General features: G+C 39.6%; 1 protein-coding gene across 1 annotated transcript in view; it reads right to left on the bottom strand.

Annotated features, from left to right (window-relative positions):
* LOC137651853 (uncharacterized) overlaps positions 1 to 12,069 on the bottom strand; it is a 37,543-nt gene extending 25,474 nt beyond the window's left edge. The window contains exons 1-5 of the mRNA XM_068385071.1: positions 11,919 to 12,069; positions 11,408 to 11,524; positions 2,862 to 3,157; positions 2,071 to 2,241; positions 329 to 478 (exon numbers count right to left, since the gene is read on the bottom strand). Coding sequence (XP_068241172.1) covers positions 413 to 478; positions 2,071 to 2,241; positions 2,862 to 3,157; positions 11,408 to 11,524; positions 11,919 to 12,069 — 801 coding nt within the window. The 3' untranslated portion in view covers positions 329 to 412. The remainder of the gene's footprint in view (positions 1 to 328; positions 479 to 2,070; positions 2,242 to 2,861; positions 3,158 to 11,407; positions 11,525 to 11,918) is intronic.
* Positions 12,070 to 17,385: the final 5,316 nt, after the last annotated feature.

Genomic DNA, 17,385 nt, shown 5'->3' with positions numbered 1-17,385 from the left:
ATTAATAAACTTTGAAAGAAAACAGACTTTGCATCCATTACCTTTAATAAACTTTGAAAGAAAACAGACTTTGCATCCATTACCTTTAATAAACTTTGAAAGAAAACAGACTTTGCATCCATTACCTTTAATAAACTTTGAAAGAAAACAGACTTTGCATCCATTACCTTTAATAAACTTTGAAAGAAAACAGACTTTGCATCCATTATCTTTAATAAACTTTGAAAGAAAACAGACTTTGCATCCATTACCTAACATATCACCTAAGTAAATCTCTACACCATCAAATTGTTAAGGACTCAATAACTTCGAGAAAAGCCAACATTACCTGATCTTCGTACGTGAAGTGAGCGAACGGCGTCACGCTCTTCACCACCCGTTCGTTAATTAGGATTTTGGCGTCCGGGTTGACTCACTCCAGGAGCTTGGAGTCGGCGGCTCGTTTGGCCTGAACCGGGTCTTCCACGGGTTTTGTGATCTGGAAGAAAAAACTTAATAAATCATTTATATAAATGATTTCAATTGAAATCTCCATGTACAGTTTTTTTTTATTTCTAAACGTATTGGATTAAATATCTATGATAGATGAATTAATTACTATTTTAGCAAGACGTAAATTAAGAGAGTAAAGAATCGAGAATATATACAATAAATACAGGAGACCTGTAAGAACTTTAATACCATAACAAGAATATGTACTGTACAACAAATAAGGGAAACCTGTAAGATTCCTATACTTTACAGCACCAGCATTGAGATTAAAACGAGTCTGAAGGACACTCCAAAATCAAACCATTGTTCTCTAGTCTTGGGTAGTGCCACAGCCTTTGTACCGTGGTCTTCCACTGTCTTGGATTAGAGTTCTCTTGCTTGAGGGTACACCCGGGCATGCTATTCTATCCTATTTCTTTTCCTCTTTTGTTAAAGTTTGTATAGTTTATATAAGAGATATTTATTTCAATGTTGTTACTCTTCTTAAGATATTTTATTTTTCTTTGTTTCCTTTCCTCATGGGGATATTTTCCCTGTTGGAGCCCCTGGGCTTATAGCATTCTGCTTTTCCAACTAGGGTTGTACCTTAGAGAGTAATAATAATAATAACAATAATAATTGTACAATTAGGAAGCACATTTCACAAATTGGTTACAGCATCGGGAATGAATTCCAAAATACTCTACGGTTTTAACCATTCCTCAAAATAAATAAAGCTAGAACCACCAACAACATGAAAGCCCCTTCGGCCACATAGCAATGCGCATTGCCTGCATAAGCAGGGAGTGCATTGCAACATTCCTATATGAACATATAAACAAAAAATGATCAGCTGAATCTTCACATACACATCCACATATTACAGTAATATGCATAAACATTGTTATTACCAGCGAGGTTATATTTTCACCTGGATTTACCCGACTACTTTTTTACGTGTACCCTTTTGTGGGATTTTCATCGAATTGCAACAACGGATTGGCATTATGCCCCAGAAGAACCCCTTACATTTTTTTAGGTGATCCAGATGAAGATCATAATTCTGGTTAACCCTTTTACCCCCAAAGGACGTACTGGTACGTTTCACAAAACTCATCCCTTTACCCCCTTGGACGTACTGGTACGTCCTTGCAAAAAACTGCTATTTACATTTTTTTTTTTTTTTGCATATTTTTGATAATTTTTTGAGAAACTTCAGGCTTTTCCAAGAGAATGAGACCAACTTGACCTCTCCATGATGAAAATTAAGGCTGTTGGAGCAATTTGAAAAAAATATACTGCAAAATATGCTTGAAAAAAAATAGCCCCTGGGGGTTAAGGGTTGGAAAGTTCCAAATAGCCTGGGGGTAAAAGGGTTAATATTGTTATGTAATAGATTTATTCACGGCCAACATACAAAAGAGGAAACCTTGGACCGAAGACTTATTATCATGCAGTAATGTAGATACACTCACAGCCAACACGAAAAGACGAAATCCTGGTCCGTAGACTTGAGTACAGTAAAGCGTTGACAACATTCATTGCCAGAGGTCTGAAATCTACGATTACTGTACTCTTTCTACTCATTATAAGACTCACCGAACACGAGAGGACGCATTTCTTCCACTTGAACTCGTCCAGCACAGTCAGAGCCTTGGTCCTGGACTTCTCGTCGCGGAAAGTCACGTAGGCCCAGTCTTTGTTGGAGCCGGCCGGCTTGATCTTGTGCGCCTTGAGCGGCAAGGTCTCGTTCAGAAGTTTCTTCAGTTGCTGGAAAGATAAACGATTGTTAGCATTGTTTGAGAGCAAAAAGTCTAATTATAGTCGAGTACTGTTTGCAGGCAAAGGTCAAACTATAGTTTAATACTGTTTGTATGAAAAGGTCAGATTATAGTTCAGTACTGTTTGTAAGAAAAGGTCAAGTTATGGTCCAATACTGTTTGCAAGAAAAGGTCAAATTATAGTCCAGTACTGTTTGTAAGAAAAGGTCAAGTTATGGTCCAGTGCTGTTTGCAAGAAAAGGTCAAATTATAGTCCAGTACTGTTTGTATGAAAAGGTCAAGTTATGGTCCAATACTGTTTGCAAGCAAAGGTCAGATTATAGTTCAGTACTGTTTGCAAGAAAAGGTCAAATTATAGTCCAGTACTGTTTGCTAACAAAGGTCCTGTTACAGTCATTGGGGGTTAAGTTTTCTGCTATTCCTCAACTGTTTATCTAAGTCACCTTATTAAGTGGTATGAATATCAAAGTCCTGTCCTTAAAAAAACGGCATTAGCTGACTGACCCGCTCAAAGGACGATAGTTGGCACACGTAAAGGAAGGAACGACCACCAATTCGTCATCTGCTTTTGTCTATTTATTAGTTAAAATAAGTTAGTCAACTACTCACCCCCATAGCATAATATCGAGGCAGCCCCCTAAGTTCTATCTTAAAATCCTCGGAGGTGAACTCTGTGTCTCGCTTCGTCTGCGGCGTTTCCCTGGTCTCCACAGACGCTTCCCTTCCAGTGGAGCCGTTCGTGTCATCTTCCTGTATCTTATCGATGTCGCTGTCCGCCTTGAGGATCAGCTCGTCCTCGGCCTTGCCGGTGCCGTTTTCCTCGTCGTAGTCGTCCTCCGCCTCATCCTCCTCGCTGTTCAGGTGATCCTCGAGCTCAATCATGTCTTGGTCATCGACCAAGTTTTCTGAAAGACGAAGTTGAGCTTAGTAAAACAAATACATCTGATAGACATAATTATTCTTAAGAGAAAAGTTACTATAGCTAAGAACTAATATATACTCCTCCCTTTGAATTTTTATTATATGCAGGAAGTTTCACGAATTCCTTAAGAAATAATTCTCAGTACGGCAGTCGGATATTTAAAAGCTCTCATACCAGTGGAGTGCTTGTTTCGTCAACATCCCTTCAAGTATTGTACTTGTACTGAGCTAATTTTAATATAAACAACTTTCAAAATAAAAGATTATTCTTTGGTTATAAAAGGATAAAGGAATAATCAGTACCTGTCTTACATTAAATTGGTGAATTTGAAAGAACAGAACATTTAATGAACACTTGGAATAACAACGTTAACGGCCCTTTCAATTACGAAAATACGATGCAGAATAACTGGAGATTTGCCGACCGAGAATGGATAAAACTTCACTGAATAGACCCAGAATATGATCCCAGAATATAATGAAATCTTGATATAAATTTATATATGATATACTGTTGGCAGGAACCGTTGATAGATTGATTTTGGGTTTTTCCGTCATCCTGACATACATCAAGCTTTGTTGAAACAACTAAAAACACGATGCAATCTTGACACAGAACTACGGATGAAGATGAAATAAAGGCTAGCAAAATAAAAACTAATTACCCACAAAGCTTCAAGATCCATATCCCAGAAGAGGACGATACAAAGAAATTAATCTAATCCACTTCAACTAATATATTCAATTGAATCCCAAAGTCCTATTCTACTGTTGTACCTTTTCAGTGGCTCCTTTACTTATAAACAAATCATAAAAACAAAAAACTTTTATGTTCGACTGCCAACATCTTTTATCACTAACTACTATTAACCATCATAATAAACATCGAACCAAGAACATGTTAAACATTTACACTCAGGAAATTTCAACAGCCTTCTGCCACGTAAAAATTTAAATTTTATTCATATCTATTTTCCCTTACCATACAAACCCAAATCATTTATCAGGAGAATGTTTTTAGCGTAACTAGAAGGCGACTTAAAATTCTTAAATAGGAGACCCTAGGAGATACGTCAAAGCCCTTTGGTCCTGCACAGGAGCTAAGATGACACCTCTTGTCAACCCCAACGACATAAGCATGAAAATACAGCCAGCAATAAGCCAAGTCACTAGCAGGAACGGGTTGACGTCAAGGATGGCGAGGTTGTAGACTCTACTAGACATGGTCCAGCTTGAATGGTCCCTGAACTCCCGTCCAACTGATTACCAGGCAGAGATGTTTCCGGAACAGAAAGGAAAGTCACCTCGGTCCAGGCTAATCGTAGCGAGGAGATGAAGGAGGATTGAAGTCGTGGCTGGCTGATTTCTATATCCAGTCTAAGCATTCCTGACCGTAGGTAATGGAGATCTTAAAAGCTTTCCAATGAATAGTGACAAGAAAAACACACCCTTTACTTAAGCTTGGAGGGGATACCACAGGCTCTAGCGGGTCCTCTAAAGCTGACGTTCTCCTATCGACAGATTGCGGAAGACTGACGACAAATCTCCACATACAACCATAAAAACTAAACAAGTTCCAGGAGATAGAAAAGGGTACTAGGAATTAGGGGAGCGTAGTGGTAGATCCTTCACCGCAACGAATGGACCCAAAGTGTAGCAGTCCTCATAAAGGGTCTGAACACGTTTCAAGTAATGGGATGCGAATACAGATTTACTTCTCCAAAAGTTGTATCCATTATGCTTTGCAGAGAACGATTTTGTTTAAAAGCTACCGAAGTAGCTACCGCTCTTACTTCGTGTGTTTTCACCTCAAGCAGTCTAAGCTCTGCCTCACCACACTGGGCATGAGCTTCTCTAATCAAGAGCCTTATGAAAAAAGATAAGGCGTTCTTCGACATAGGCTGCGAGGGCTTCTTAACTGCGCACCAGTGAGCCTACGAGCTGCCTCTCAAGCTCTTTGTTCTGTCCAAATAGACCCTTAGTGCCTTAACAGGACAGAGCACCTTTTCCACCTCATCGCCCACTACATCATAGAGATTAGCAATCTCAAAAAACTTCGGCCATGGATGTAGAGGACGCTCATTCTTGGTCAGAAAACCCAGCTGCAGGGAACATATGGCTTTCCCGTCTCTGAAACCAATGTTCCACACTGACTCTTTTAGCTATCGCTAAGCTCACCAAGAAAAGGGTCTTCAAAGTTAAATCTTTAAAAGAGGCTGTGTGCAGAGGCTTGAATCTGTCACTCATGAGGAATCTAAGAACTACATCCAAATTCCAAGCAGGTGAATCCTGATGACATCTCTTAGAAGTTTCAAAAGACCTAAGAAGATCTTGTAGGTCTTTATTGTTGGAGAGATCCAAATCTCTATGCCTGAAAACAGTTGCCAGCATACTTCTGTACTCCTTAATAGTCGAGGCGGAAAAGTTATGCTTAGTTCTAAGATCTAAGAAGAAATCGGCAATCTGTGTTATAGAGGTACTGGAAGAAGAAACCGAGTTAGCCCTACACCATTCTCTGAATACTTCCCACTTGGACTAATACACCCTGATGGTAGAAGTCCTCCTTGCTCTTGCAATAGCCTTGGCTGCCTCCTTCGAAAATCCTCTAGATCTTGCTAGTTTTCCGATAGTCTGAAGGCAGTCACACGTACAGCTTGGAGGTTTAGATGGTTTCTTGCCAAGTGGGGTTGTCTGAGAAGATCTGGTCTTAACGGAAGGCTTCTCGGCACATCCACCATCCATTCCAGTACCTCTGTGAACCAACTTCTTGACGGCCAGAAAGGAGCAACTAGGGTCATTCTGGTCTCCTTGTGAGATACAAACTTCTGCACCACCTTGTACAGGATCTTGAAAGCTGGGAATGTGTACACCTCCATGTGCGACCAATCCAACAGTAACGCGTCTATGTGAGCCGCCTCGAGATCCGGAACTGGGGAGCAGTACGTCTCCAGCCTTTTCGTCTTCGAGGTTGCAAACAGATCTATGAGGGGACGACCCCATAACCGCCACAGCTTCTTGCAAACGTCTAGGTGTAACGTCCATTCTGTGGGGAGAACTTGGTCCCTCCTGCTGAGTCTGTCCGCACTCACGTTCTTGACCCCCTGAATGAATCGTGTCAATAAAATAATCCTTCTTTCCTTCGCCCATACGAGAAGAGATCTCGCCAACTCGTAAAGAGACTTCGGGTGGGTCCCCCCCCCCTGCTTTGCTATACATACGCTAGGGCCGTGGTGCTGTCCGCATTGATCTGAACCACTTTGCCTAGGACCAGCTTCTCGAATCCCTTGAGGGCTAAGTGCACAGCTAAAAGCTCCTTTTGTTTGATATGAAGAATCTCTTGCTCTTTTGTCCACAGACCTGAGATTTCTCTTTTCCCTAAGGTTGCTCCCCACCCCGAGTTTGAGGTGTCGGAAAACAACACGAGGTCTGGGTTCTTTTGCTCCAATGAGAGGCCCTCCTTGAGTCTGTAAATGTTGTTCCACCATTGAAGGTGTGTTCTGATTGCACTCGTGATGGGAATACTCTCCCTGTCAAGACTGTCTCCCTTCTTCCAACGAGCATTGAGATGAAATTGAAGGGGGCGTAGGTGCAGCCTCCCCATTGATACAAACTTTTCCAGAGTGCTGACTGAATCCTTGCAGGAAATGGAAAAGCCTGAAAACCCTGACTCTGAATCTCCATCCCCAAATAAAGAATCTTCTGGGATGGAGTCAGCTGTGATTTCTTTGAACTCACTAGAAGTCCCAACTCTTTTGCCCAATCCAAAGTCATCTGAAGATCCTTCAAACAGCGATCGGCTGAGGGAGCTCTTATGAGCCAATCGTCCGAGTACAGGGAGGCCCTGATGCCTCTTGAGTGCAGCATGCTCACCACACTCAGCACGATCTTTGTGAATATCAGAGGGGCTGTGCAGAGACCAAAACATAAGGCGCGGAACTGGAAGACCTCCTTCCCGTACACGAACCTCAGATAACGTCTGCAACTTGGATGTATTGGGACATGAAAATAAGCGTCCTGGAGGTCCAACGATACCATCCAGTCGCCTTTCCTTACTGCTGCCAGCATGGTTTTCTGAGTTTCCATGGTGAACTTCGAATTCTGGACGTAGTTGTTGAGGGCACTTACATCTAGAACCGGTCTCCATTCCCCTGAACTCTTGGGAACCAGGAACAAACGGTTGTAAAACCATGGCAATTCCAAGTCCCGCACCCTCTCTTTCGCTCTTTTTTCCAGCAAGAGGGACATCTGAAGCTGCATGGCCTGCCTCTTCGGTCCTTCCCTGTATTTGGGCGAGAGATCCACAGGATCTGTGGCTAAAGGAGTCTTTGATAAGAATGGGATTTTGCATCCTTACTTTAGAACACGAACGGACCAAGGGTCAGCTCCCCTTACCTCCCACGCTTGCCAGAAGTAACTTAGCCTGGCTCCCACTGCTGCTTGAAGGCGAGGACAGTCAGACCCTGCCTTGACTGGACTTAGCTCTGGTGCGCAGGTGAGCGGTGGCGCGCTATAACAGGAACATCATCTGCTGGCGAGCGCTTGCGCGCAGGGGAGATGGTGCGTAAGGGACTTATGCACAAATTTGTGCGAAAGCCCTTGATGCCCCGAAGGGACAGTTGCCCGTATTACAACGGGATGAGTTGGCGCCCACAGCGCGTCAGCAGCCAGGAACGGCGACGGCAGGTCAGCAGGTCTGGCGGATGGAAGGTCGGCGTGCCCTTTGTAAGGACGACCTTCCACCGAAGGAGATCGCGAACGATCTGCGGAGAGGTCCAGGGATGTAGCTGGTAGAGTCGGAGAACGACGGCGAGGTTCCTCTGCGGCGGACTGCAGAGATGATGAACCGAAGAGGCGCCTCCTAACACCCATGTGAGGTGAAGGAAGGCCTCTACGGCGAAGAGGAAGGCGGGCTTTACGCCTTATATGCCCTCTGGGGGCCGTGGGGTCAGTGGGCTAACCATCAGAAGTCCTCCGAAGAGGAGTCTCTGTGAGTGAACTCCCCCCGAGGGGGAGAATCACTGGCAGGAGAGACCGTTGGACTTAGTTCCTCCCTCGAGGGATGTTCGGAGGGGGGAACTAAGCCTTCAGCTACATCGGGGGAACATCATGAGCAGAGGTTTGATACAACTCATCGGAAGCCTCTGCCACAACAACGTAGACGATAGACAGAGGATCAACCTCTGCTAAAGTCGGCAATTGTTTGACAGCTGCCCCCAACCTGATCATGTCAAACGAGGCTTCCTTGAAGGGCGAACCCTCAAGCCCCAAGGAAGCCCAAAGCTGTAACAAATCATTATTAGATACAGGTACATTAAAATCCTCCCACGGGGAAGGAGGAGGAGCTGCCTCGCTATGGGAGGCAACTCCCTCTCCCAAACCCCGAGATCGGTCAACAGAACTACGGCCTACGCTACCACTCGACAGTTTCTCGGAAGAAACCGATCGAGTGGGAGATTCGGAGGAGGTTTGGTCCACGGAAGAAGAGCCCTTGGGATTTTCTCCTTTCAAAGAAACCTTCGAAGGAGAAATATCCCGTCTGGACTTCTTCTTCCGACGCCGAGAAAACCTCTACCACTGGCAGGTAGACTACTCCCTACACTCCCCACACACATTTTTCCTATCACAACGCTGGCCCTTACAGTAAGGACACAAGGTGTGGGGGTCTGTTTCGACTGCCGACATATACGTGCCACAAGGGCGGTCAGGTAATCCAGGACACTTACGCATAGCAGAAGCCAACTTCACACACACACACTCTATCAAAGGAAAAGCAAAAAGATTAGCAATGGCTGTCAAGGAAGGCGAGGGTGACAGCGGACACGTCCGACTACCACCCGAGCCGAGAGCAAAGTGAGCTCAAGCACAGGTGTGTGTGAGGGCGTGGGGTAGCAAGCTACTCTCCCTAACTAGCGGTGCTGCAACTTCTTATTCCGAATAAAGGATAATAAATGTAATTGGCCACCACTAGCCCAAGCGCACAGGTGGCTTATTGAAGGATAAAGCAAAGGGGACGATTCGTCGCACCCCCACCCCCATTTCAATAAGGACCCAGCGACCTAGGTTAGAGTAGACATTATTAACGGGTTATTGTGACTCTTCAGATTACTTCTTTGAATATTATCACTGCCTCGGTAGCATTGCTTTTGTTTTCTATCTTAATAGATCTGATGATTTCCTTTTCAGCATTACTGCACTCTGCCAATAAGAAGGTAAAATTCATCCTTCATCATCATCAGTGAGGTAGATCCAAAGCGGGTCAAAATTGGGCATAATGCAATTTACAAAATGAGTACACAAAGAAGGTAAAGAACAGTTTACAGCGTCCCATTTTGAGAAGTATTGTCTCTCATCTTCAGGCTGGAGTTATGAAATGGTGCTGGTAACCCTGCGTTTGCTTCCAAAGTACCTATTCCTATAAACCTGCTCACCACAGGACAATTGGTAACCCTGCGTTTGCTTCCAAAGTACCTATTCCTATAAACCTGCTCACCACAGGACAATTCGTAACCCTGCGTTTGCTTCCAAAGTACCCATTCCTATAAACCTGCTTACCATAAAACAAGTCGTAACCCTGTGTTTGCTTCCCAACAACCCATCCCTATAACCCCTCTTACCCTAAGACAAGTCAAAACCCTGTGTTTGCTTCCAAAGTACCCTTCCCTATAATCCCTCTTACCATAAGACAAGTCGTAACCCTGTGTTTCCTTCCCATGTACCCATCTCTATAACCCCACTTGGAGTCTTTGTATATCAGCGGTCAGTTCCTCCAGCGAGCATAAAATATGGACATCAACTAACCTAAACTTCCCCCCCTAACCTAACCTACAAGAAGTGTCCTTACCTACTTAACTAAAGGGGGTGGTAAGGGACCCCTGCGACCCCCTTACCCTGCCGTAATCTTAGTGCGCTGTCATCATACATACAGATAGCCGCTATCATACATACAACACCCCCTCGCTTATCCTAAGGCAAGTGGTACCCAAGTGTTTGGAGAGCAAATATTTGGTTACAACTTTGTAATATTCTTGTGTAGACACATGACACACTCTGACATTTACAAGGTTATGTGTATATGAGCTGTCTTACTATGTAAACTAGTATACAATACAGTACAAGTGTGGCTCCGAGTTGTCTAACCGTGTATATTACTATAAAATACTATACAGTATAAGTGAGGCGATGAGTTGTCTTTTAAGTACTAGTTTTAGGGTAGGATCAGGATACGCTGGTCTAAGCCTGGTTGATGGAGCAGTAGCCAACCCATCCCCAGTAGTTAGGTCATGATACGGCTCCTAGACTGCGTTAAATGGGGTCAAGTTTGTTTCCCTTTTAAAATGTAGTTTTAAAAAGAAAAATGTAACTTTAAAACATTTGAAGTGTGTATAATATGTTTCCCCTAATTATCTGCATCAGTACAGTTTAAAGTATTTACAAATATACCAAGAAAGCTTCTTATTTTCTTTATTTGGGTCATTGTACTACAGTAAAGATTTACCCCACAGGATTTCCTGACCAGGTCCGTCCCAATAGACTACGAATTGCCACATATTAACAAGGTAATATAGCAAGTATTTACCAAATAAATGACCTATTTGTGGTTTTTCCTTTAAAAAAACATAATGATTACCATTTAATATTTGTTTAAGACGAATGATTTCCGTGGTCTCGTAGTCTTTACGTTCGACCAAGGGTCGTGTGTAAGCTACATCATAAACTCATTTCCGATAGAAACGAAGACAAGAATCGTTATAATGAAGACAAGAATCGTTACAATAAAGACAAGAATCGTTACAATAATGAAAATAATCGTTATAATAAATCTAACAATCGTTATGACAAACAGAAGATTCGTTAAAACGAATAGGAGACGATAAAATGTAGACAAGAATCGGTACAACGAAGAAACAAAAATGGTTAAAAAACGAAGACAAAATGGATAATACGAAGACAGAACTAGTTAGCAACTAGACAAGAATAGTTAGAATAACATAATAAGAACATACATGTAATTAATGTAATATAATTTGCTTTTTATAAGGATAAACTGTAACTTTACCGAACGCAATACTGTACCCCTAGCTGTTACACGTCAAGCAAGCGTGATTATCTTATAATTAAAAGGATTATATACACTTAATGTGTTCCTAATGGTTATGAGTTACTTTTAACTAATGATAATTACATTATAAATTACGTAATGTAATACAATTATACAATATTATGGAATTATTTACCTTGGCCGCTGCGTTCCTGGTTTGTTTGCTTGTGGGTAATGACGTCATAAATTAGAGATGGCTTCTTGGTGACGTCATACCAAAACAAATAAACTATACATCTTTGAAATGTTTTATCTTATTTTATTACTTTAAATAATATAAATATATGAAATATAAATCATATACATAAATTATTATTATATTTAAATACGTTTTAGTAGAATTTATTCTGGATATTAGTTGAATTTGAAGATTTAATTAAGATACTTTACCTGGATTAAAGCTATACCCATGACGTCATAGAAACTTCTTCCTAGTTCCTTATTGCTCAAAGCTTCTTAAAATTGTTTTTAAGTTTATATTACCTGTGCCTCAAATGAATTAATATCGTAATGAGATTCTCAATCTTTACTTTTATTCCCTTCTACTTTGAAATTAGATAGGATAACACCTTGCTATCATCAGTTTTGGCAACCTATTGTGGTTAGTTTGGACTTCTTAAATTCTTCTTTTATATGCATTGCCCTACCTATAAATGCAGCCAGATCCCTGCTAGGATTTTTCAGTGTACCTAATCTTATGTCTACATTCATTAGCTGTCCTAATCTTGGGCATAAAAATAAATGTTCAGTAGTATCTTCTTCATCTTTGCACAAGTCACACAAATTATCTTCATCCATTATAGAGTACACTATAATTTTTCATTTATGGCTGGCATAATTTCAAAGCGTAGCTTATTGTTCAATCTACGTACACATGGAAGAACAATATCAAAATCAACCAATTTTGATTAAATGTGCATTATATTATGAATAAATGACCAATAGAACATCAAAATTTGATTTATAATCCAGATGTAAGAGATTAGTAATTCCAGTGCAACAGGAAACAATTGTGTTGAAACGTGTATACATAATTATTTAAAAACACATTCATAGTACAGTATACATTAATGTATTTGCTTTTCTTCATACGTTATTATATGTCTGAGATATTTAAAATGGGTTCCATAAGTCAGCATAGCATTTCATAAGCCCCAGTGTAAAACTCGTCTAGTGGGAAGGTTGTGCCCTGTGATTGGTTGCTTTGATAATGACGTCATTAACTATCGAGCTCATAATTGGTTCTTGACTCATGACGTCATTATTCATAGCTATTATTGATTTTGATTGATGACGTCATTATCCATAACTCATTGTATTTACTTAAATACAGAAAGGAGAAGGGTGTATGCATTATAAATGTAAGAATACTTTGATCAAATGTCTTTTGATTAAACAAAAGTAGTTTAATAATTGCTGTTTTCTGCGTATATGGTATTACAAGATATTCTCACCTTATGCATTTATACCGGGAAATATCTGTTGTCTCATTGGCTGGTTGTATGTGACGTCAGACACTCGTATTCTTGAATAAAAAAAAACTATACGTATTTTAGACTACCTATAGCTTGAAAAATTGAATTTCACAAGAAATAATCTTACTAATATTATCAATTTTAAAATAAAATAAATAAGGAATCTTATTAAAGGCCGTAAGTTAGATAAATAATTCATATTCGAAGGAATAATTGACTAACTTTCTGGCTACGATGTTCTATGCGTGTGTTCGTTTGTGCGTGAAACGAAGGCAATAACCAATCACAGCTGAGGAAGATATAGCCAATCAGAGGACTGGAATGTACCAACAAGAGTAACGGCATCTTATGAGTTGCTGTTGAAGAATCCTGCCCAATTACCCGTAAATTTATATTAAAACGCTTATGAAAACAAAATAGGATGAAATAAATGTCATTAGCTAAAGCGTTTGTCCGAAATGGCTCCCGTGAATCTGAAATTTTTGTCAACAGCAGCTCATAAGTCGGAGGAACCCTCTCGCCTTATGCATTTTTAGCGGGAAATATCTGTTGTCTCATTGGCTGACACGTTCTCTGTTGTGATTGGTTGTAGTATGTGACGTCAGACAATAGTATTTTATGAATGGGTTCTTCTCGGTAGGAGTGAAGTATCTATACGTATTGCAGATAAATTAGGACTGATAAATTATATTTTATAGTAAAAACAAACTTTTAATATAATTCATTTCCTAATATAATAGATAAAAAATCTTGTTCGAATGCTTAAGCTGATTAAATAAGTCTTTTTAGAAGAAATAATGAACTAGGTTTTGGCTACGATGTTTAACATCTATGTGGGAGTTTGCAAACAGAAGTAACAACCAATCACAACTGAGAAGATACAGCCAATCAGAAGGCTGGATTATCCCGTCAAGAGAGTGTTTCTGCGATTTATGAGCTGTTGCTCGAGAAATCAGTTACTTATTTATTACCTTAAAAGTTCAAATGCTTTGATATTATTTACTCACTCGCCAACAGCAACCATAATCCAGAGGAACCCTCTCACCTTTATGTATATTTAACGGGAAATATCTGTTGTCCCTGACTGATTTGTCCTCTGGTGTGATTGGTGGTATTTATGACGTCATAGGACTGTATTTTTATGAATGAAATTACGTCTCAGACCTGGGAGGGTAGGGAAAAACCTATACGTATATCAGAAGAATTAGGACTTAGATAATTAAATTTTATAAGAATAACATTATAAAAGGTATTACTTCTTTAACTAAACAAATAAAGGCTCTTATCAAGGCCGTAAGTTAAATAAATACGTCAACCTCGAAAGAATAATAGACTGTTTCTGGCTACGATGTCTAGTTATGAGAGGCAGGGCTGAAGATTTATTGTTTGATGGGAAATTATAAATATATTTCAATAAAATATATAGAGATAGTCCTTATAAGATGTTTATAACAATCTATCAAAAGGATACATTTTAGAGACCAAATCTGTGTTTTTTTAAGAAAATACGTTTCAATGACGTCATGAACAGTAGGATGCATTTTACAGATTGCTTAAATGACTGAATAATTTTGTTTGCTGGTTTGAAGTGATGAAAATCGCTAATGATGAATATTCAATAGATATTATTATCATAAAGAGCTTATATAGTGAAGGAACTACATAACTTTAATTCGTATTTTGTAGAATTTCAAGTAAACTTTGATTATTTAAAGGAATAAATGACAGTTTTGGTTACGATGTTTGTGTGTATGAAGCTGTAGCATATAATTTCAGCAAACACTGAACAGATGATGAAAAATATGGATTAATCCTATGATCTGAAATTTGCCTCAGCTGATGTAGTGATATACTAAGTAAGGATAGTATTTTCTAATAAATATCAGGAACTGAAATTTAGGGTAAAAAGTAGCTGGGTTTCTTTATCAGGAACTCTAAAACTTGTAGAGATCAATCTCTCTCTTATATAAACAAGACAGCACCTGGCTTAAGGAGCTGATTAGATTTAGTATAATTCATCTTTGTGAGCTATGGATTTGGGGGTAACCTATGGGTCTACCTGCCGTCTCATTAGCAGCCATTGTCTGGCCCTCTCTGGTCCTAGCATGGGTGGAGGGGCTTGAGTGCTGATCATATGTAGGCTATATATAATCAGTCTCTAGGGCATAGTTCTCCAAGGGTATTGTCCCTTTCCCTTGCCTCTATCACTATCTAAATGTCAAGTTATAAACACAAAAATCCTATGAACATAAGTTTCATCTGCAAATATCTTTTGAATTGTTACTGAAAACTCCAGCAATTCAAGATTTGATTAAGTTCATGATAATGATACAATGTAACCTACCTTGGTTTTCCACTGTCTTGGGTTAGAGTTCTCTTGCTTGGAGGCACATTTGGACACCATGTTCTATCTTATTTCAATTCATACTTTTTATTAGTTTTTTTTTTGTAGTTTACATATTATTTTATGTTTTACCTATTCTTAAAATATTATATTTTATTTCAGTTGTTCATTACTTCTCTTGTAGTTGTTTATTTCCTTTCCTCACTAGAGTATTTTTCCCGGTTGGAGCCCTTGGGCTTACAGCATCTTGGTTTTGCAAATTTTTGTGAAATTTGATTGGCAAGAATGTATGGATTTTGAAACATTTGGCCTACCTATGGGCTCAAAGAACATTTTTACTTATGAAGTAAAAATGTTGGATGACAAAAATAAAGAAAAGAAACATTAAAGTCATGCTTACAGTACACAACATGAAGATTACTTTCCTCCATACTAGTAATGATTTTAAAATAGGTCTTCAATACTGTGAGTAGCAGTAGTGATGGTATCTACATTGTAAATTAAAGACAGTTGAGATACTACTGCTAGAGAGTTACAGGGTCCTTTGACTGGCCACAGTCCTACATTGGATCCTTCTCTGTTAACGGTTCACTTTCCCTATGCCTACACACACACACTGAACATTCTTGCCTATTCTTTACACATTCTTCTCTTTCCTCATGCATCTGACAACACTGAGATTACCAAACAATTCTTCTTCACTCAAGGTGATTAACTACTGCACTGTAATTGTTCAGTGGCCACTTTCTTCTTGGTTAGGATTTAAGAGACTCTTTAGCTATGGGTAGCAGCTCTTCTGTGGAAGGACTCTCCAAAATCAAACCATTGTTCTCTAATCTTAGGTAGTGCCATAGCCTGTGTACCACGGTCTTACAGTCTTGAGTTACAGTTCTCTTGCTTGAGGGTACGCTCGAGCACACTATTCTATCTTATTTCTTTTTTCTCTTGTTTGGTTAAAGTTTTTATAGTATATAGGAGATATTTATCTATTTTAATGTTGTTACTCTTAAAATATTAAATTTTCCTTTTTTGCTTTCCTCACTGGGCTATTTTCCCTGTTGGAGCCCTTGGGCTCATAGTAACCTGCTTTTCCAACTAGGGTTGTAGCTTAGCAAGTAATGATAATAATATTGAAACGATTATAATTTGGTAACAAAAGCAACATTGACCTTTCTTCGGTTTCTGATGGTACTAGTCTAGACTATTCAAGCCTTAACTCTTAACCATAATATATAATATACAATAGTTATCTTGATCAGTCCATAGTACTTGTGTTCTGCAGATGGGGATTGTCCCTTTAATCATTTTGAATTCATTGAAATCCTAACAGTCAGACCTTCTCCATCAAGTCTCGATACTACACAGTACTCTAGAGGTTTTCATTCCTGTTGTGACCAAGTTGTGGAATGATCTTCCTAATCAAGTATTTGAATAGGTGAAACTTCAAAAATCCAAACTTGCAGCAGATATTTTATGTAGAACAGGCTGACACAAGTGTCTTTTTATAGTTTATTTATGAAAGATCTATTTTAATGCTACTACTGTTCTTAAAATGGTATTTTAATAGTTGCGTACTTCTCTTGTAGTTTATTTACTGTACTTCATTTCCTCATTAGGCTATTTTTTGTTTTTGGAGCCCTTGGGCTTAAAGCATCCTGCTTTTCCAACTAGGGTTATAGCTTAGCTAGTAATGATACTAATAATGATAATAAAACTTGAGATTTGAACAACAGGGAAGGAATAATGTGCAAAAAAAGGTATAACAGAAGACTAAAATTGTTGATGCAAATGATGGATTCAAGAAATTAGGGCTGAATAACCAGGCAATAGGACCTACAAAGCCAAGCAGAACTCTGGGAAAGTAGTTATATGAAGGATATTCAACTTTTGTGAAAAAGAGGAAGCCAATTCACAAAACTAATCATCAAAGTTTGCGAAAAAAGCACTCCCAAATATCGACTTTAGTGTAGCCATCAGCTGCGTTCAAAGGAATGGGGAGCAGGAAGGTATAAGGGCCCTCGAAGGTGATAGGTGTAGCGGCTCATTACTTATCCTTCCGTTTAGTGGATTAGACTGGCTAAGGTATTTTTGGGGTGCAGATATCTATGGTTTTCTTAGGATACGTCCCTGATTATACACGATACCTTCGGATAGTAATTTCCGGGGTTGGAACCCCGTGATACCTGACGGTAATTCTCTTGTAGTATCAATCGCAGAAATATTATACTGTAGAAGTTGCCAGAAGGAACTTCCATCTGGATGACATGGCTTGAGCCCAAAAATACATTTTCCTAT

The sequence above is a fragment of the Palaemon carinicauda genome, chromosome 13 (assembly GCF_036898095.1).
Source record: "Palaemon carinicauda isolate YSFRI2023 chromosome 13, ASM3689809v2, whole genome shotgun sequence".
NCBI lineage: Eukaryota > Metazoa > Arthropoda > Malacostraca > Decapoda > Palaemonidae > Palaemon > Palaemon carinicauda.
Note: the sequence above shows the minus strand (reverse complement) of the source record. Positions and strands in the feature narration are given on the sequence as shown.